Source organism: Platalea leucorodia (genome assembly GCF_965183815.1).
Source record: "Platalea leucorodia genome assembly, chromosome: 12".
NCBI classification, from domain to species: Eukaryota; Metazoa; Chordata; class Aves; order Pelecaniformes; family Threskiornithidae; genus Platalea; species Platalea leucorodia.
The window spans coordinates 10427227-10449470 of NC_138834.1; the positions used below are offsets into that span (position 1 = coordinate 10427227).

General features: G+C 40.3%; 1 protein-coding gene across 7 annotated transcripts; it reads right to left on the reverse strand.

Moving 5' to 3' along the window:
* Window positions 1-1032: 1032 nt before the first annotated feature.
* CHEK2 (checkpoint kinase 2) lies at window positions 1033-22222 on the reverse strand. 7 transcript variants are annotated; one of them, XM_082324604.1, is made up of 15 exons: window positions 22106-22222; window positions 20115-20369; window positions 19446-19570; window positions 19018-19165; window positions 18164-18254; window positions 17047-17155; window positions 15138-15191; window positions 14282-14343; window positions 13692-13791; window positions 11951-12037; window positions 10960-11123; window positions 10628-10743; window positions 9170-9255; window positions 1747-1827; window positions 1033-1146 (listed from the first exon to the last, which is right to left on the reverse strand). In XM_082324604.1, exons 2-15 carry the CDS (start codon window positions 20362-20364, stop codon window positions 1051-1053), a joined length of 1569 nt encoding a protein of 522 aa, XP_082180730.1. In that variant the 5' UTR covers window positions 20365-20369; window positions 22106-22222; the 3' UTR covers window positions 1033-1050. The 7 variants fall into 7 exon arrangements, with proteins under 7 accessions (XP_082180730.1, XP_082180729.1, XP_082180731.1 ...); XM_082324603.1 differs by lacking the exon at window positions 22106-22222 and adding an exon at window positions 21046-21827; XM_082324605.1 differs by lacking the exon at window positions 22106-22222 and adding an exon at window positions 21239-21297.
* Window positions 22223-22244: the final 22 nt, after the last annotated feature.

Genomic DNA, 22244 nt, shown 5'->3' on the forward strand with positions numbered 1-22244 from the left:
AGCATTTTGTGTCAGGTAATACTATGTCTCAGGCAAAAGCTCAGCAAACTTAGTATTCCTTTTTCATCTGTGAGGACTGTCGTGGTTTAACCCCAGCCAGCAACTAAGCACCACGCAGCCGCTCACTCACTCCCCCCTTGGTGGGATGGGGGAGAGAATCAGAAGGGCAAAAGAGAGAAAACTTGTGGGTTGAGATAAGAACAGTTTAATAATTGAAGTAAAATAAATTAGAACAGTTAAATAGGCAAAGCAAAAACCGTGCACGCAAACAAAACAAAACAAGGAATTCATTCACTACTTCCCATGGGCAGGCAGGTGTTCAGCCATCCCCAGGAAAGCAGGGCTCCATCACACGTAATGGTTACTTGGGAAGACAAACGCCATCATGCCCAATGTCCCCCTCCTTCCTTCTTCTTCCCCCAGCTTATATACTGAGCATGATGTCATATGGTATGGAATAGCCCTTGGGCCAGTCTGGGTTCAGCACCCCCCTGGCTGTGCCCCCTCCCAGCTTCTTGTGCCCCCGGCAGAGCAGGGGAAGCTGAAAAGTCCCTGACCGGTGTGAGCGCCACTTAGCACCTATTGAGCAACAGCTTAGCACTACTTAGCAAGAACCAAAGCATCAGTGTATCATCGACATTGTTCTCATCCCAAACCCAAAACACAGCCCCATACCGGCTACTAAGATGAAAATTAACTCCATCCCAGCTGAAACCAGGACAAGGACTAAGCATTATTTCCATGCCTAACCTAGAAACGGGAACAGAAGAAACAAAGCATGTCGGTGATGAAGCTAGCCTAAAAATTTTTAGTAACTTAGTTCATGAGTTTTTCTGATACCCTCCTTGAGTCAGACAGCTGGATGAAATGGAACATGACTATTTGTGTAGATTCACAAGCATACACAGCAGTCACTTCAGTCTTACAAAGTTATTTTTATTTAGCAATTGCATCTTCAACAGTTACTCCATTATTAAGATTTTTCTTAAATAAAAATTCTGCTTTCCATAAAAAAAGCTATCATTAACAAAAGTCACTTTCTCTTTTTTTTCACCTCATTTTCTGAAATGACGTAGAAGGAATAGCACGCTTAGAAGAGCCAGATTCTTCCTCATTTTCATAGAGACGCTTTCTTGTTGTGGTTGGCTAAAAGAAAGATACAGCAGGATGGCTACAGGAAATCAGGTAAGACAGAGACTAACTGGTTTGCTTGCTACAGAATTACAGATGTTAGATAAAGTCTCCTTTCTGTGACCAAAAAAGCAGCGTGACTAACAAATGTTTCTCTACCAAGATCTATCTAATTATATTTGATCCTTCTCATGTAAGACACTGCCCCCAGCTTTATCTTCCACTACTGTTTAAAATTCTCCTCATTGGCATCTGGTAATACATGTCACGATACCATTCTAAACTTTCACCACCATGAGAATTTTTCCTTGAATACTAAACATTCATGACTCGAATCCATGAAAACATACATGTTCAACAATTTAATTTTAAATATATGAATAATCCTTTAAAGCCTAGGAGACTGTTTCTATATATTTAAACAAAGTGTCTTGCCAAAGCACAAAAGTTCATTGCCTCTATTCATAAAGCAGAGATAATTAGCAGACTGCTACATACAGTCAAAATGCACATTTCTCCAAGTTCTCAAAATTAATTTATTTTCTTATGGATTGCTTCAAAATCTAATTTGTCTATGCATCAAGTATTAATCTTCAAATAATCTGTTACACATACCATTTTTGATGTTTGCGGTGGATTCATACTAGCACGCGTCTGAGCAAGTAGCTGTTGAAATGTACTCTTCATATCCTCATCCTGTGGAAAAAAAAGCAGTAACTAAGTAGTATATGGAATATTTAAGGGAAAAGCCTACATTTTGGCTAATGAAATGGATCAGCAATTAAAGAATGAATGAATAAAGGAGAAAAGGCGTTTCCCCCACCTCCTCCCAAATAAATACCTTCATAATATGGCTTCACCAAGGGCAAGTCTTGCCTAATCAACCTAGTGGCCTTCTGTGATGGAGTGACTACATCAGCGGACAAGGGAAGAGCTATGGATGTTGTCTGTCTGCACTCCTGTAAGGCCTTTGACATGGTCCCCCACAACATCCTTCTCTCTAAATTGGGGAAATATGCATTTGATGGGTGACTATTCGATGGATAAGGAATTGGCTGGATGGTCGCATCCAGAGAGTAGTGGTCAATGGCTCAATGTCTGGATGGAGATCAGTGACGAGTGGTGTCCCTCAGGGGTCCAAACTGGGACCAGTACTGTTTACTTTCTTCATCAACAACATCGGCAGTGGGATCGAGTGCACTCTCAGCAAGTTTGCAGATGACACCAAGCTGAGCGGTACGGCTGACACGCCTGAGGGACGGGATGCCATCCAGAGGGACTTGGACAAGCTCGAGAAGTGGGCTCATGTGAACCTCATGAGGTTCAACAAGGCCAAGTGCAAGGTCCTGCACCTGATACCAGGGGTTGCCCTGACCCAATACAGGCTGGGGGATGAAGGGATTGAGAGCAGCCCTGCGGAGAAGGACTTGGGGGTACTGGTGGATGAAAAATTGGACGTAAGCCAGCAATGCGCACTCACAGCCCAGAAAGCCAACCGTATCCTGGGCTGCATCAAAAGAAGCATGGCCAGTGGGTCAAGGGAGGTGATTCTGCCCCTCTACTCCGCTCTGGTGAGACTGCACCTGGAGCACTGCATCCAGCTCTGGGGTCCTCAGCACAGGGAAGACATGGACCTGCTCGAGCAGGTCCAGAGGAGGGCCACAAAAATGATCTGAGGGATGGAACACCTCTGCTATGAGGAAAGGCTGAGAGCGTTGGGGTTGTTTAGCCTGGAGAAGAGAAGGCTCTGGGGGGACCTTACTGAGCCCTTTCAATACTTAAAGGGGGCTTATAAGAAAGATGGGGACAGACTTTTTAATAGAGCCTGCTGCAATAGGATGAGGGTAATGGTTCTAAACTAAAAGAGGGTAGATTCAGACTAGATATAAGGAAGAAATTTTTCACCACGAGGGTGGTGAGGCATTGGAACAGGTTGCCCAGAGAAGTTGTGGATGCCCCATCCCTGGAAGTGTTCAAGGTCAGGCTGGACAGGGCTTCGAGCAACCTCACCTAGTGAAAGATGTCCCTGCTCATTGCAGGGGGAGTTGGACTAGATGACCTTTAAAGGTCCCTTCCAACCCAAACGATTCTATGATTCTACGATTCTGACATGCCCCACAGTAGAATTTTGAGCAGGTGGTTTATGTACAGTGCTGGTAAGAAAAAATAGTTCTATTTCCTTCTACAAAGAAACAGTTTCCCCTCAGCTAACATTAGGCAAGCTAAAACTGAACTTGCAGTACCACTCAACACAGTATAACAACATTGAAAGAACTGAACGTACAGGCTAGGAGTTTGTGCAGGTAATCCATCATCAGGACGTGGGGCCTGCTTTCACCAAAACAGTTAATCACTCTTGAAAAACAAGTATTTTCCTTATAGTCTTACATTCTGTTCTCATAATGACTTCCCTTTCTAACAGCATATTTTCATTTCCACTAGCTCAGCTTCATCAGTATCCCAAATTTGGGTAGTTTTCATTACTGTCCCACCCCCACCCCCCAAAAGCAAAGCTGTCGTACACAGTAGGTAGAAAAGAACCAGCTAAAACACCCATACCCTAAAAAACCCCAAAACCCACAAAAAAACCCACAAAACCCACACACACAAGAAAGAAAAAAAAAAACAAAAAAAAAAACAACCAAACCAACCCACACACCTAACTTTCAAACAAAACATTACCTTAAAAAGTATCCCACAGTTACCCTTAACATAAGTAAGTCCATAAAACATAATAAAGGTTGTAAATTGAAACATTTGGAAAGCAAATATTCAGACCTTGGGCAAGCATTTCACTGAAGTTTCCCTTTTGAAAATCCAAATGATTAACAAGTATTATATTATTCATAGAGCATTCATATCTCTACAGAAGTTCACTGGATAGTACAGTTCATTCTCTATTTACCCGAAGTGGTAAGCCAGAAGCTGCCATTAGTGGAAAGAAAGTGTCTGGGAGAGGTGCACTGTGAAAGAAGTGGACTTCTTAGTCTGAATTGTTCATAAACAGGCCTGCCTGCAGAAGCATTAAGAAGAGGGAAGGAGAGCACAGGGGAGGGAAGGGCACCAGAGATCCTTTGTTAAGAGAAGCTAGTTTAGCAGAAAGTAAGGCATGTTTCAAGAGAAAAAGCTAGCATGTAACCTCGTTCTGGTTCAGCTGCCAGTGACCAGGGCGCTCTTGGTATATGTTGGGCAACCTCAGCGAACAGGAAATCGGTGCGAACAAGAATTTTAGTTGACATAGTATACTCTGTTTTAAAAAGAAATTCTCATTCTCTAGTTTCAGCAGTTTCTCCTGCAGGAATTTTATTAGAATGGGTTGCTATGGATTACCTGCAAAGCCTAAATCAGACTTCCAAACCTGAAATGAGGTCTTTAAACCTTTCCCAGGACTAAATGAAGTATGTTGCCCATAGTGATTTAATACAAATCATTTCCTTTGGCTGAGTTTTGAACAATGACTGTGCATTCACCAACTGAGCAACTGATCTAGAACCAAACCCAGACATTTATTCTAAACAACTGACTGAAGCTAACAGGTTGTATAATTTTGTTCCATTATCACATCAAAGATTGGGAAACTCAAAGAGAAGTGAATGGGACATTCACTGCTGGAGACAAATAGAAATAAGGATCATACAGCTCCTAAGGATTTCAAATGTTTTAACTGGGTTTTCTGGGCGAAGGCAGGGGAGGGCGTTCTTTTTCTAAGCTACGAGTATTGCAGTATCTCCTTTTTTGGTTTAAAAATGTACTTAAGTGCTACAAAAAGGCTTTGTTGTGAGCATCCAGTTTATTTTACATAGAACTGGGACTTCTCTTTCTTTTCCAGTGTCACCTGTTTTGACTGTGGCTACGTTTGAGGTGATGGGTAAGATAAGATAAATGTTTTTCCATTCATGTAACAAACACCTGAGTTTTTCTTCAGCATGCAACCAAACTAATCTTGTCCCATTCAGAAGATCCCAGTGAAGTTTTCAGAAGCAATTAATTGTTTATATGCTTTTGAAAAATGTTTTATTAAGTACTTGGTAAATACAGGCAAGACATCTCCACTGATTAGTACTTAGGTTTAAGCAGCCCATTAAGTTTTAAAGTTTTAGATTTAAGCAAAGAATGGAGTAAACAGCACAGGTATTTAAAACATGAATTTGAAAGCACTACTGGTTTAAATAAAGCTGTAGAAATTAAGTTTTGTTTGGAGAACATGCTTACTTTTAATATCTGGAAAAACCCCTAGTGGACCCAAAATCATTAGAGGGCTAACAGGCATTAGCTGTACGCATAAAGTAGGTGTCTGTTGTGCTTTTTCCATGCTAACTTTTAAAGACAATACTTACAGACAACACAAGAGGGAGTGGGGAGCCAGTAACTCCTTCTCACTACTCACAGTAACAGGACTCAAGGAGCTCTTTTGGTGGTAGTATTCAACGTGTGTGATATCTAGAACTGAACATATTGGATGTTGGCCTTCCAAGCAGGCAGTGTACATCACGTATAAACAACTGATACTCTTAGTAACAGCCCATGAAGGGAAACAGTTTAAAGAATGGCATCTGAATGCTAGATGACATTTGGATTTGCGGGTATGATGTTTTCTGAAACTTTTTCTCCTGTCTTCAAAATTAAACATAACAGTAAGAGGTGTCCCTAAAGGGAATACGTAATCAAGATGCTAACAGCTTGAGTTTACATACTGAAATATCTCAAATCCTTAGCTTGTCTAAATCACTGTCATGTATTTCCCCTTTCCCATTACGCATACCAGCGCTCCTTAAAACCAGTGTAGCATGGTTTATCAATAACATTTCCTGCTCAGAATTACAATCTAAATGTAAGAATCTACATCTGATTAACTCACTGTAGAAGTTACACACAGGTCTACAGTAGTAAAAGCCAGGAATGCCAGGAAGAACTTTCTGATGCCCAGCAGTATAATTAGGACAAGTTAATGACTTAAACACAGTCACCCAAATGCATTTTCTGTCTCAGGAAGCTGCCAGCTGTTGAGCACTAAGTGATACTCCCTTGCTTCCACACCCTGTTTCTTATGGTCTTTACCTAAGCATTTGAAACCAGAAACTGTTCCCAGTGCGGGAATATGAATAGCATTATGCTCAGCATGCGTAAATAGAACCTGTTGTGTGGCTCAAAGGTAGGCTGGGTGACTTTCTTCAACCTCCTCAAGCAAAAACATCCAGGAAAGCTCATAGGCCCAGGGTTCAACTCTGGAGTGCCAAAATTAATAAAAGACCACCTAAAGACTACCTCTCACAAACCTAACTAGACTGTAACAGGAGGCAGGGAAACCTTCACCTCTTACTCAGAGGGTTCCCAAACCAGTGACACTTATTCATACTCAGCATAGTAAGAACATAGTAGTCCTGGACACCTGCCAGAAACAAACTCTGCAGGATTCTGCACTGCCTGCCCACATAAACAAGATGAGAAAGTGGGACTCTGTTACAATGCTCAAAGGAGGATGTCCATCCTATCAGAACCACAATCAGACTCTGTCTCTAAAAAACACATCTTGATTCTCAGATGTTAAAGAGTTCTGAGAAGAGGTGTCTCAGAAAGGATGCAGAAGCTGCTGGCTGCATTGAAAGAAGGTATTCAGCAGAATACTCCATGCTTTTTTTGCTGTCCTCTCTGTAGGGACTAAAAATTTGAAAGTACAGACTAGCTACAGATGCAGACTGGGCTTTATTTTCTGAGAAAAAATTCCAGAGATCCACAATTCCCATTAAATTCAGAGCAGGTCATGGAGGCTTATGAAGGGTGTTGAAGCAGGACAAGAGTATGGAGAGGAGCAGCATAATACCAGTATCCTTTAACAAAAATAAAGACAGAGAGGCCTGTCAACTTCTGCTGTTGAGCTGGCACCACACCTTGCAGCAGAAGCCAACTAGCTGGTAGGAAAGAATTAGTGACAGAAAAGCTGGCATTAAATAGAGCAACAGACTTGCAACTTGCTGGATGGCATGGCACAGAAGCAGAAAGAACTGTACCTATCACTCGTGCTCAACCACTAACATACAGTGTTGACCCAGGCAGATATTTGCAAGCTCTACCTATTCCAAGTCTTCCCAGGCAGAGACCATGAGGAGCTCATTGTTGGTATTTACCATTAGGACCACTGAATTCTGATTCTCTTAACATCAAAATCAGTTTCATCTTCCTCCCACAAAGAAAACACAGCTGTTTGGATGGAAAGACCAGAGATGACAGGACTGCGAGAGTCCTGACACACTACTTCGCTAAAGGTGATAGGCTAGAACAGGACCTAGTTTAGCTTGACAGAACTCTTCAGCACTCTACAATGATCCAGAGTCAAACATCCATCGGATAACCACAGAATAGTGAACATATAAACTGTGAAACATCTTATTCCAGCTGGACAAATTATAGAATCTGAGTCCTTCTCCCTTACCTGAATACAGGTTACTGAAGATGCATCAACCATGAGATATTGCGGATTTAGTCCGAGAGAATTACACTACTGGGCAAGGACACAAACTGCTTTGAGCTGCCTTTATTATATGATGACGTAATAAAGATCATGAGACCAAGAGAACAAAAAGCTCTCCTTCCTATACAAGTTCTTATGGCTGTTGCCAAGGGTCCCGATACAGTTAGCAATAAGACACTTTCTGGCATGGGTCAGGCTGCATCAGGAGGTAATCAAATTGGTCAAGGCCAAGAAATGCCCTCAGCCTGTGCAGAGAGGGTATATGAAGTCACGTGAGCTGCAGTGCTGTTAGATAGTTAAGCCACAAAGACGATGCATTATCCAGGTAATAAAGAGAAAAGGCAACAGACATAAAACTAAGGATAGTATGGCCGCTTTGGAGAAGAGAAGTTACTGATTCCTTTTCCTCTCTGGCAGAAGAGGGCGTGATGTGGCAAGGTAAAACCTACAAATGGAGACCTCATGACAAGGTGGAGGGCAAAGGAGAAGTCAAATCAAAAGAGAAATCAAGCAAAGATTTGTTTATGGTGGGAAAAGACACAGAACAGCATCAGGCAAGGCTACAGGACTACCAATAGCAGCAACAGTTGAAAAGGACCATGGAACTGAAGGACTGAGAAAGCATACCATGTTGTAAAAGCAGCAGTAGGAAGAGGTAAGAGCGAATGAAGGCTTTTCCAGGGACAGGGGCCAAGAAAATAAACACATTGAAAAACAACACGGGGTCTAGTTGCCATTGCAAGAGGAAAAGACAAGGAAAACAGGAAAAGAAGAAAATCTGTGTGCTGCAGAGACAGCATTTGTTTGTTGGGAGAGTGAAGAAGCAACTCTGTTCTGTACACTCCAAGAAAGAGAAGGCTCCATCCCAGAAAGGCTCTGACACACAACAAGGTGCTGCAAGATCATCTTGCTTCCAACAGAGAGACATGGAAGCAGTCTGTTCAAGACGCTTACTCTGTTTGGTTTAGAGTTGTCCAACAGGAAAGTGGTGGCTACAGTATCTGGGCTAATATCCTATAGGTTGGGATCTGATGGCTCCTCTTCCTACATGTCATTGACAATGCCAGTAAAACAAACAAATAAATCCTAAACATATGGCCTTTTCTTTCTCCTCTTTCTGTAAGTAGGCAGCAGGATCTCTCCGGTCTTACAGCAGCCAGCAGAAACTGTATAGCCAGCTGGCAGGCAGGTGGCACTGCATGCCCATGAGAAGCACCAAATGATGGTTGCTCTTCTGCTGGCTACTGTCAGAGACAACCTACGGACAAGCAGACTTAAGCTCTGACTTAAGATAACAGTTGTTGTTCTCATGAAGCTAAAGGATTGAAGCTCTCATTGCCCAACATTGTATCCCTTTTATGGCATTCTCCACAGAAGCAGGAGCAGTCATGCATTACATCTCTGGTGAGATGCAGTCAGTGTTCCCCTGCTTCCTTGCAGAAGTAAATGACACAGTATGAACAAAACCTCATTACATTCAGGCTATTGAACCGCCTTTGAATTTACATCAAGAAGTTGTCCCCAGAACAACCCAGCTTTGCTGTACTTCAGTTAATACTCAATTCCTACCTGAAGCCAAGGATGCTCTAAGGCTTCCTCTGTTGTAAGACGTTTACTTGGATCCACTACTAACAGCTTCTTCACAAGATCCAGAGCTAAGATAATAAAAAGAATGGTTGGCACATGATCAATAAATTCATTACCTGAAAGTAAGTTCTGCAATATGCATACACCAAAGCTATGTGCAACAACGTGTCTTATAACACTTCGGAACAACGCCCAAAAATAATGGCTGAGAAGATCACTTTTTTTTCTATGCATAGGGAGGGCTACAGACTGTAGCCATTTTTCCTTCACATGATTCAATGCTTTTCACTATACCAAAATTACTAGTAGATATACTGAGCATGTCCACAATTTATGTCCTGACCATGCACAGGAAGTTCAGCACTTTCCTAAAAGATTCATTATTATTGTGGACAAGCAAAGACAGCTTAATTTAGTTTGCTGGTTTACAGTGTCTTGGAAAGCAGATTATCCATATGGGAAGATGGGAAAGAAGAGACAAGACATACACATATATGCTCAACATAATCACATTAAATATGGCATAAATGCCGTATTTTTCATAGTGTCTATTAAGCAGTTTCCTAAGAAAATAAAGGTTATGACTCCGAATCTCCCATAAAGGAATTCTGGCAAGATTTACTTTTCATTGTATCTGATTATTCTGTTATACATACCATTAGGACTATGTACGACCTTAACATAATTTACATTCTCATATACGTCTGACTTACTGAATAAGCTTCAAATAATTCAGGAAGGAGTTGTATTTGGTAGGTTTATTAGAAAAAGAATGATCACATCATTTATTAGAAACTCCTCTGCACATACAAAGGAGTATCCAAGGCAAATACTACAATTAGTTTGTGCATATAAAATGTCCTGAAGAAAAGCATGCAGACAGTAACTATCATTTTAGTTTGCTATGCAAAAACCTAGTTTTGCAGACTACCTAGCTTAGAGTAGGCCAAACTTAATAGTTGATTCCACAAATGTGGCTGATATTTTAAGCTCAAAGACTAGTACCATGAAATTACTCTTAACATTTCTCTCCTGGAGTTCTAACTCATATCACTTAAATTCCTGGCATTTTTGCTTCAACACTTGAAGAATCTTTGAGCAAGGCAAAGTTTGTAGACGGGCTTGATAAAGTCAGAATAAAAAGCGAAGAGAGGAAAAATAGACACATGTACCCACAAACTCTATACTTCGGTAGTTAATAAAGCTAAATATTACTAAGAAATCTCTTCAATGAAAATGTATCTGCTCTTTCTAGTGCTTCAACTTCGAACTTAAAAAAAAAAAAAAAGAAACACCAAAACCAAAACATTTTTAAGAGACTACTTTAAAAACTAAACATATCAACACGCAATGTGCCATACAGCTGAAAGGAAGTTAAGGAAAACAAAAACTACAAGAAAAGAGCTAGATATTCTGCTGCCCACAGTAACGGAGTCATACCCATGTCTGATACATGCTTCCATTCTTTTGAAATGAACGTGTATTCTCCACGAGTAATTTGATCTTTCAGAGACAGTTGAGTATTTTGCTCATTAAATGGTGGATATCCACACAAGCTATATAAAAGAAGAAAACAAGTTAAATAACAAAGATTTTATCATAGTGAATGAAACACTAAAATCACACATTTTAAAGCACCTGCTATTACAGCATCTTTTACACATACATAGTTTTAAACACACTTTCACTTCCTAATAAAAATACTGAAGTTGCCAAGTCTCAAGCCATGTATGTCAATGACTGCCCAACGAAGCATCTACACAATATCTTACCATACAAAAAGAATAACTCCTAAACTCCAGCAGTCCACAGCTCGGCTGTATCCAGCAGTCCCAAGTGAATTTAGAACCTCAGGAGCAAGATACGTGGGAGTACCACATAATGTTTTCATAAGAGAAGTTTCTCCAAGAATCTTGGATTGTCCAAAATCTGTAATCTTGTATTTAAAAATGGTAACACCACATTATATATTATGATTGACTGTACTAGAACATATATTGTCAACATACATCAGGAGGTAACATTAAGTTTCTTCCTTCCAAGTCAGTTCCAGTACCTGACTATGAACAAAATTTACCCCAAACATTATTAAGTTTTCAGTAAACAACAACTGAGAATGGGAGAGGAGGCATACCGAGAAATATGACGTAGAATCCCACTCTACACTAGCAAAAAGTACTCTCAGATTTGGATGTAAATGGACAACAACAGAATAAAGGAGTTGTAGCATATTGGAAGACATTACTTGAAAAATTAGTAGTTTAGCATGCAAATCTATTCAATGCTTTATCTGGGGGGGGAAACAAACCACCTACCAAAAAAAACCCCAAACTTAACCCCCTCCCCAAAAAACCCAACCCTAACACCCACCCCCCCAAAAAAACAAAACAAAACAAAACAAAACAACATAAAACCCCTGTCACCATACAGCCTACATATTTGTGGAAATGCTGTCTGTAATTCAGTAATTTAGATTTTATTGAAAAAAAAAATAGTATCAACATTTGAAGTTGTGTACTAAATTAAGTGCTATACAAACACACCATTTCCCAGTTGTTCTTAGATAAGTACAGCCACAAAAGTAAAATTAAAATTATGAAAAAAAAAACAAAAAACAAAAAACCTCAGTGTTTTAAGTTACTTCATAGTTTGTATGACTAATTCCATAATTTTTTTTTGCTATGTTTAACTAAATATTGAGAAGAATGGGAAGGAATACTCCCAAATTTCTAAATGAACAAGAAGAAATGTAAGTTTCCTTACCTTTATAAGACATGTTTCTTCAGAAGATGAAAGTAGCACGTTCTCTGGCTTTAGATCTCGGTGTATAATTCCATTGTCATGAAGATACTAGATATATACAGATCAAAGAAAAACAGATTATTAACTTATTTTAAATGTAAGCTTTCCAATTTTTCATATAACAATGGCAGGATAACGGAAATGGTTGTGTAAGAGGCATGCATGCATTTAAAGCCACACAGCTTATATCTCTCTCTTCTTATTTAAACAAACAAGAAAACCCCACAAAAAAGACAACCTTAGAAACCATTATGCTTCAAATGTCAAATCTCAATGCAAACAGAGTATGTAGACCTGGCAAGGTGTTCCATTCTTCCCATTCACTGGAAAGCTATACTTCTTTCTTCATCTCAGTAAAAGCAACAGAACTAAGGAAGAACAAAGTTTTATGTTGCCATTGTAGGAATTTTGGTTTTCCATCTCTCTCTCCTTTCTTTTAGTCATTATTATTGTATGATCATACCCTCTTAAATACAAGTCCACGTTTCACTTTGCAAAGACAGTTAAGTTGACCATGCCACAACAGTCCTCACACTGGTAAGTAGTAATAGACAGATTTAAAAAACACCTCAGTCATCAAAGAGCTGGAGGCTGAAAAAGGGTTCAAAAACCTGGTGATATAACTAGGAAAACTGAGTAAGGAGGAGATACAAGATCAACGTCAGGTTAAATATACATAGGATTTTGAAAAAAGTTACTTCCTTGAGGCAACTGTAGAATTGTTCCCTTATCTGTAGTTCTGAAGTCTACTATCCTGTTTTCTACAGGCTCCAAACCTGAGAATAAACTTCGGGCTTCATTAGGAGAACGTTTGACAGCAAGCAAGAATCAAATTTCAGTCATAAATGACCAATATATTAAGATACAATGAAGTCTGTGTTAAAACTAGGAACAACGTTGATTCTAACTAGTAGTACAAAACACGTCCTAGAGATGTCCTCACATTTACACTGAAGGGAAGCTTTTCTTTGTTATATCTGAAGACATAGTATCATTAGGAAGTAGGAAGTAATGACGCCACTTTTATTATATGAGCGGCTGTCCCAAAAACAAGAATTGGGGAAAAATACAGTAGTTTACTCACTAATGAGGAAAATAATTCTAGGTTTATTATTTCTTAATACCTACTACAGAACACCTATTAAGTTTCTATTAAAATTGAGTCAAAAGAAAAAAGGAAAAGAATTGATCTGAAACCATATTCAGGTCCAGGTAATTAAGTTTGATGCAGAAAACAATCTTGCAGAAGTTACTAATGAAATATGCTTACCATTTCACGAATTTAGAAGAAATTTATCTAAGGACTCAATATTCAGTATCTGAGATCTATTAAAGTAGTCTTAATCTGTTGTCTGATGAACTAAAATGCTTATTCAGGAGTGCATAGTAAAGCATCTGATCACTGATTTTTTTGAAGGCTACTACACTGATGACTCTTTGCCCACACACTACTAAAAGTCTCACATGATAATCCTGCCATCAATGAGCACACCCTGCATTATTACTTTAGTCCCTGTTTTTATTAAGTGTTTGAATGTTCTTTGGCTGCACTGAGGTAAAAAATCTTGTTAAACCAACTTGTTAAAAGCACTGTGCTGCTTGCTTGCACAGATTTCAGAAGTGACAAATGACAAAAAAATTAATCTGACTGACGTTCATATGCATAACGATATTTTTCTTGGTAGAATTCATAATTATGTACCTTTACAGCTAGCAGCATCTGATAAAAATACAACTTGCAGGTAGCTTCTTTCATCTTGATTGGCCTTGACACTCTGTCATACAATTCTCCTCCTTCCATCCTAAAACAAATGCAGGTAACAAGTCAATACATTACTTCCAAAAGATGCATCTCATTAGACGAGACTGAGACCAAAACATTTGGCTATTTTGGCTACAGAGAAGGAATATATTTCTGAAAATGAGTGAGCAATGTCCTAAACACAGCACACACACTGCTGAATTAGGCCTAATCTCCCGAGTTTTCACTGGGAGTTGTTACAAGATTTTTGATCAGCCTCTTCCTATGAGCTCAAATCGAAAAGTAGCAGCAATCCACAACAGCAGCATAGTGGGCAACTATCCAGGCACTAAGTGCCTTCCAAGCATAGAAGGATTACTCTCCTGGTTATCCTAGTTCCTAATTTTACAGAGGTTTCAGAGAACAGTGGAGGCCAGCAAAAGAAAAACAAAACAAAACAAACAAAACCCCAGAGTGCAGAAGTACACACATTCTTTGTGGCTATGAAAAACATTTCATTTTATGCATTTACTTTCAAACAAGTCACTTACAGTTCCAAAACAATGTAGTAATCCTCTGCTTCAAAGAAGTTTTTGATCTTGATTAAGCAAGGCTAATAAAAAAAGGGAACACAAATGGACACACACAAAAAAGTAGAATCATTTGTAAAAACTAACATTATCAACAGTTTATCATCTTAAGTTTTCTATTTCAGTATGATTTCAACCATGCCAGTTAAACTAACGCTTAACATGACTGACTAGCACTCCAGGCTTTGGCAAACACTTAATATTCAAGTCTGTCACCTTCTTCCCCTGTACCTCCACACAAAAAAACATTCAACTCTTGCGGTGACTACTGCTCAACAAGTACCCTTATTTGTTCTAGTTGTGAGTTACCATACCCTCAATATTTTCTTTTATGTAATAGTACATTGGGAAGCAAGGGAAAGTTCATTAAGCTATGCAGACTTTCTACTTAACAAAAGTAAAACAAATGCCTTTTGCTGGGAAGGGGGCTGGGGGGGATGCAGGGGAAAGAGGGGATACAAATTCAAAAAATTGCCAGTAAAATCTAATCTTTATATTTGGTTATCTGGCAGTATTTACAAATACATGCATCAAGGGAAGATTTTTACAACACTGGTTCAGGTTGAAACTTCTCCTGCGAAGTTTCTTCTCAAATTTATCTCTCAGTTATTCAAGGTTTTAAAACCTCAAATCTGTAAAGACATAGTATACTTAAAAGAAAACCCAAGTGTTCAATAGACTTATTTGCAAGAAAAATTATATGCATCCTTTAATCCTGTTATTTTCTAAACAGATAAAATTGATCTTTAGTTAAGGTCAGTGAACTACAGAAGTACAGTAGGCAGCAAAAAGGAAAAAAATGTACAGTAACACTCACATGATCTATTTTCTTCAAAATTTCAATTTCTGTATTGATATTAAAAGCTGGGTTCTATTAAAAGAATCAAATACCACATTGGGTAAGACAGTGCTGTTCCGGAATAAGACACAACAGAAATAAGAGACAGTACCAAAAAAGCCATTGTTTCATGTCCCTTGCTACTTTAAGTAACCATAACACATAATCTTTTTCCATAAACTGATCAGGTGCCTTCAGTGAATTAAATGAACAGTCTCCTCTCACTATCTGTAGTAAGATATTGCTCCAGACATGTCATTTTACTGCAGATTAGAAATCCCCACCTAATTTCCAAACTACAAAAAAAAAAATCTTGGCGAGTATATATTGGTATTGTCCTTTAAACAGCTTTCCTCCCTCCATGATGCTTTCCATATGGGCTAATGCTAAAATTAAATGCTACTCTTTCCTAGCCTTTATTTTGCAAGATAACATGAGCAGATTCCTTTAATCTGTGGCTTAGGCTCAACTCATGAAATCAACCCAGCAGGATTTTTTTGCTCTTCTTCCAATCCAAATCAATCATCTTTGAACACACACAATCAAATCCATATACAACATTCCAGATGCAGTCCTATCTCTTTTAGTTTTGTCCATTGTTTTGTACAATGGCATTTTTAATAATTATAATTCATAACAATATTTCTTAATCTTTATTAGAAATGTTTCAAAATTGCATTTTACAATTTTCAATCACATTGATGTCACATATTCATCTGCAAATAACTATATCTACATCCTTCTCTGAAGTAGGAAAAGTGTAGACTACAGCAGAAATTGTTGCTGATGTTGAAATATACGATCTTGCACTATTAAACATTATCTAACTTCTATTACTCCAGCATACAAAAGTAGCAGTTCTTTATACATGATACTGCAATCTTCCTTTCCCATCAACAGAGACTTTGGGTCAGTGCCAAAGAGTTGAATTAGTATATTCCCCCATTTTGTGCCATGATCTCTAAATGCAGTAGTACAGAAGATTAATCTCAAGACAAATTCTCAAAAGTTCCACTAGCAACTAATACTGCTCCCACTGAAGCCTCCTGGCATCCTTTCCTCAGCCAGCTAGCTTTCCACCTCAGAATTTTTGTCTTTACAAAAATATTTTCCAGATCAAGTAGTAGTTTCTTATACAGTACCTGATGAAATACTTCATCAATTTGAACAGATTCTGTATATTTTATCTGTGCTCTGAACTCCATTTTCTCGTCAAAGAAATCAATAAGGTTGATCCAATGTGATTTAACTTTAGTAAATCCAGAGCAGCACAACTTACATAATCCCTTCTTCCACGCACTTTTGCTCTAACTGTATTTTTCTTCAAAGTTTCTCCTATAGCCTTATATAAAATCAGAGTAATAGATATGAAGTTGCTTGGATCTCTTTCTCATGTTGGAGTAAAGCCACTTGGCTTGTTCTTCTACTTCAAATTCAGGCTTCTGCTACAAGACTAGACACATGAAAAGCCCTTCCCAAAAGGCTTAATACAATTTTATTAAAAAGTATTATGATGGAGAATACAACAAAATTAGCGGAGTTTGTAAATTTTTGGTCAGACTCCACTGGTTATGATGTGCCTATCTGGTGCATTTTAGGGGATAAACCCCACAAGACTCCCCACTACCCTTTGTATATACCACATTAACAAACAGTCCTAAATGATGAACATAATGAAATGTGGTCAAAGAATAAAAGCAAGCATTTTCTACAGAATGCTATAGATTCTGTAAGATCAAAAGGCATTTTGAAATTACATACAGAAGACATTAAGTGAGAAAATCCTCTTTAGTTGAAGAGAGCTGGGGAGTCAGAGAGGTTACCAAATATTCCAGGACCACTGCAAGATGGCCAAAAGACAGACAAACAAGCAAGCAAAAATACTTACTGCCTCTCTAATACCACTTGTCATAAACTTCCGTTTATTGATTATCTTTACTGCAACTTTGTTACAAGTGCTCTTCTCGAATGCCAGTTTGACTTCTCCACAGGCACCACTAACATAAAAGCACAGCTATGTTAATGCTTACAAATACTTCTCAAAAATCTGCACAAGTAAAGACAACTGAAATGAAAGCATTGGATTACAAACAACTGAAGGCTGCTGCTTTCTAACTTGCTGAATATGCCATGTTGTCCAAACTTTCTCAGAAAGCACTCAATAGTTAGGAAGTCTATTTAAATAGCAAGTCATGTCAAGGGCCACCCATTCAAAAATGCAGGAGTAAATATGTAGAGTGACTAATCTGTTTGTAGAAACGGTACCCGTGAATATCAAGGACAAGCTCTGTCAGCATTTCCATCACATAAATGCATTTAAGAAAAGAGAACCTAGTGAAGAGTTCTCTCAACACCGGACTGCACAAATCTGAAGAACAGGTATGACAACACTTTTATTTTTACTAAGTAGCAATTACATTACAGAAAGAAATCCTTGTATTTTGCACTCGGATTTGTTTCCACTCAACCATTCTCCTCCAAATGCTTCATTGACCATCTTTTTCCAAAAGACAAAAAAAAAAAAAAAATAGCCTCCACTTAAGATAGCCTCTCCCCTTTTTCCTGAAAACAGTTCTTTCCCCTTCTGCCTGAAGGCCTCAACAGTGATGCTGTAGAAAGCTATATTCTGACATAAAGCTCTTCCTTCTACTTCCAATAATTGAGTAAATGAATATACAAAATTTAAAAATTTGTTAAGAATCTACAGATTTTTCTCTTCTAGAGAAAAAAACCTTAGGTTTCACAATTAATGGTAGGTTACATAACCCAAGCCAGTTACAGTAATAAAGCCAAAATTCCTGTTTAAGTTGTTGTGAAGAACAGGTTTAATTGGTGTCATCACTCCTTTTTTTCTTTTTTCTGTTTTTTTTGTTTGGTTGGTTGGTTGGTTGGTTGGTTGGTTGTTTTAAACAGCAGCTCAGTTAACACTGATAATAATTCCAGCACAAGGTACTGAAAACAGTAACAAAATTAGTGCTTAATACTGTGGAAAGAAGGATGCTTACCTTCCCAAAGTCTTTGACATGATATATTTCTCTCTGAATTCTCTAGGAAACACCAACTGATCATCCACCATAAGATCAGAAAATACAAACACTGGGAAGATGAGTGGAGATCGTTTTCTTGTTATTAACTTTAAAATTTTGTTATAATGAACAACTATGCTTCCTGAGATTTTATAGTCAACACCACAACTAAGAAAATGCTGCCTGCTAGAAGAAAAGCATAAATATATAAAAAAGTTAATTGATGCTATAAACGGCATCAGCTATGGGTTAGCAAGGTGATCTTATTACTGAAAACTGACATCTTTGGGATTAACTTCCCAACAGTACTTGATCAATGAACACTACATTTAAGGACAAAATCGGCAAGATTTCCATGTCACAGCAGGGAACAAAGAGAAGTGACAATCAGGAAGACAGCATCTTAGTGGAAAAGCAAAGACAAAGAAACAAACCCCCAATTTTGCTAATTTTTAAGAGGCTTTTTTAATTATTATGAAGCATCTGGTAAGTATCTGGGTTTTTTTAGACTGTTTCCACTGTTCCCACCACCACACACAGAGCTGCTGAAGCACAAAAGTGTTTCAAAGACCAGGAAAATAAGTATAGAAGTTTATGTTTTAGTAAGGTGGTTCCTGATGCAGCTTCTTTTAAATTTTCTTTTTTTTCATTTTTTTTCTAGGGTTGAGATGGATACAGATAATTTTTATGCGAGTAGTAAAACAACAGTTCATGGCTGTATTTTAACAGCACTCACGAAAAAGCTCAGCTTGCAAGAAACAGATTCAAATCACCGCAGAAAAGACCTCTTAGCCAACACATGAAGAACCTACTTATGTTACAGTACATTTTACCCTTATTAGTCTGTATAGACAGTGCAATTTCAGAGTTGTGAGTCAGCGGAAGCCTCTTCCCTTTTCCAACGAGCTCTCTATTAACAAAGGTTCCATTTGCACTGTGGTCTTCAATGTAGGCAACATAGGAATTTTTTGGACCCATTTCCTCAAAGAGAAAAAAAAATGGGAAAGATAACAGTATGGAAAAGTTGACTTTACAGTACAGACATGATAGACTATAGAAATTTACTATTGTTGGCTCAGGAAATCAGACTACTGAGGTTATTTCATAAACCAGGTTAATGGAGCATAGACAAGAGTCTTGTTAAAAGAGTCAACACTGAAGGTACTTAAACTTTGATTTCTTTAGGATCCACCCCCACCAAAGTCAATCTTTCTCAATTATGCCAAGACAGAAAAAGACAGTTAGCCTTTTTAGCACCTACCCTGAAAATTCGGAAATGCTTCTTGCTATAGTTTTGGTAGAAGCCAGTCTCAGACAACCCTAGCTTAGAAAAACTATAATCACAGCTTTTGTCTCTTCCAAACCAGTATTCATCATTCACGCAGTCTGCAAAGGAGAGGGAAGTAAAGCAGAGAAAGAACACAAAATTGCAGGAAGTTATTAACTATGGCACTACAGAATGATGCCACATGGTAGTGAGTAGGATAACAAAGACAGGATTCTTCCTATACAATCAAGTTTATTTGTCTTAATTCAGACAAAGCACCATGCACTATCAATGCCTTGTACGATATTTTAATCATTTACCCTCTTTAATAATAGTAGAGTTTTCAGTTCACCTTCAACAATACAGAGAGACTCTCATGATATATAAACAAAATCAATTATGAAATGGAAAAATGAAGCAAGTAACAAAGAACAGGAATACCCCAGAATTCCTCTAAGTCTACAGAAGCTGTGTATCTGGGTACTCAGTATGAACACTGGGATGTAGGACAGAACAGAGCATTATTGCAAAAGTTGCAAGCTAGTGCTTACATTTGTTTGTCCTTAATGTGAAAATTAAAAGACACAGCTCTCTGCCAAGCTGCTCAAAACTTTTCTGAGGTACTACAAATGAACTAAGAGGCTTATTCCAGTATGCACATACCACAGTTGCTGAAACCTTTTCCAAGTGCAAAGAGTCGACCCCAAGGCTGAGGAACAAGCTCCTCAGATTCTTGGTCCTCAGGGATCGACGGAAGCTCCTGAGTGGGAACAGTGTCCAAAGAACTGAGGGTCCCAGAACTTGACGAAGACTGACTAGTGCTCTGTGACCCACTGGAAGAGGAACTGGTACCACTCTGTGACTGCTGGGCACCTTGAGACTGCTGCGGTTCACTTCCAGTCTCTCGAGACATGTTGGCTTCAAAGAGAATGTTTAAAAAAAACCAGTTACTACAGCAAAGTAAAATTGACAAACATTCATACACCGTACTATTAATATCCAAATCTATTCTCAGTCTTCAAATAAGTAAAACTTTCAACCAAAATGTGCATGTGTGGATTATATGTAAATCCCCACGAATTTTGCAAACCATGATGTTTTTCCTTTAAAAAAAAGAATGTGGTGCTCCCTCTACTGGTTCTAAACGCACAGTTAAATCTTATTCCCAGATTTTTACTTCAGCTCTTCAGGGCTCACACTTTATTTCACAAACGCACGTGCAGCACTCTCTGACAAAGCATCCCCACACAAAGCAGGAACCGCTGCAGCTCCTCAAACACAAAGGGAAAAACTGAAAAAGGGAAAACAAGAACTATAAAGTGAAGTACATTTTCCTGACACTGAGAGTGCCCGACAGATTTATCACACAGCAAGCCAATTTGGCATTTTGGCTGAATATTCCTTTAATATAGGTTATAACTCATAAATTTTCACATCTCGTCCACACAGGTTCTACTCAGCAATTTTATTTACAAAGTAGCCACACTTATGCATAATGAACACACAAAACTCTGCCAGCCTCAAAGATACACACCGCATCCCTAGCAGCTGCTATTGAAGACAGCAGCAAGAAAAGGCAACAAACTGCACCTACCTGCCCTGTGAAGGCAGGGGAATTTACAGCGGTATCGTGCTTTCCTCCCCAGTTAAGAAAAGCTGTCTTAAGAAAAAGCTGTCTTTAGCTGTCTTTCTCCAACAGCATCTGTATTCCTTGTGCCAAGGGGCTACTATAATGTCCGTGAGCCTTCCCAGGGACGCTGCCATCCTTTGGGATCACCTGGACTTACCTGTCTGCTTGCTGCCTTGGCTTGCCGGTGTATCTTGCTTTTTAAGCTGGTTGTCATCCAGCTCAACGTACGCCCCAAACTAACTTAAAATCTCCTCACCAGTTTCCTACATTTCGTTATCAGCCATAAAACCACAACCGTGCCCTAGTTACTTCTGTGTCGCTTTTTTACAGAGGTGTTCAGAAACGCCGGCACGGCCCGCAAGCTCCAGCCGCCGCAGCCCCGCAGCGCTGGGGCGCAGCCGCCCGCGGAGGGGAGGCGGCCCCGGGCCGGACCTCGCAGAAAACAGCTCCCGTTCCGGCGGGAGCGGCGCCCGGCGCTGCCCGGCGCTGCCCGCCGCCCGCCTCGCCGCTCCGCCGGCCGCTCCGCATCTGCAGGGAGCGCTGCGGGCCAGGAGGGAGCGGAGCCAAGAACCCCGGGGGGAATCCCGGGGTGCGGAACTGCCAGAAGCCCTTTCTGTCAGCGCCCTCCCCGCCGCGCCAGTACCGGTACCAGCGCTGGGGTCTGCGACCGACCGCGGCCCCAAGAGAGCCCGGCGCTAGGGGGGAAGGGGGAAGGGGCGAGCAGCGCCCTCCGCCCCCGCGCCCCGCTCCCGCCCCGGCCGCCAGCAGCGCCCCCTGCCGCCCGGCGGGGCTGGCGCTGTCCCCGCCCCCTCCGCAGCGCCCCCTGCCGCCCCGCCCGAGCACTGCAGCCCGGTCCCCGCCGCGCCGCGCGGCCGAGCGGCTGCAGGAGCCTCCCCGTTTTCCGCAGCGCAGGCCGGCCCGTGGCAGCCAGCACCGGCGGGGCGGGGCGGGGCGGGACGGAACGGGACGGGGGCGCCCGAGAGCCGCACCGGGCACCCGGGGGGCGGGGGGGGTCCGAACTCACGGGTGGTGGAGCCCGCGCCGCTCGCCGCGCGGAGCCGGTGCCGCGTTACTCAGTGCGCAGGCGCCCCGCCTCTCCACGCTGAGAGCGGAGCCAATCAGGGCCCGGCCGGCCGCGCGGGGGCTGCTGGGAGCTGTAGGCC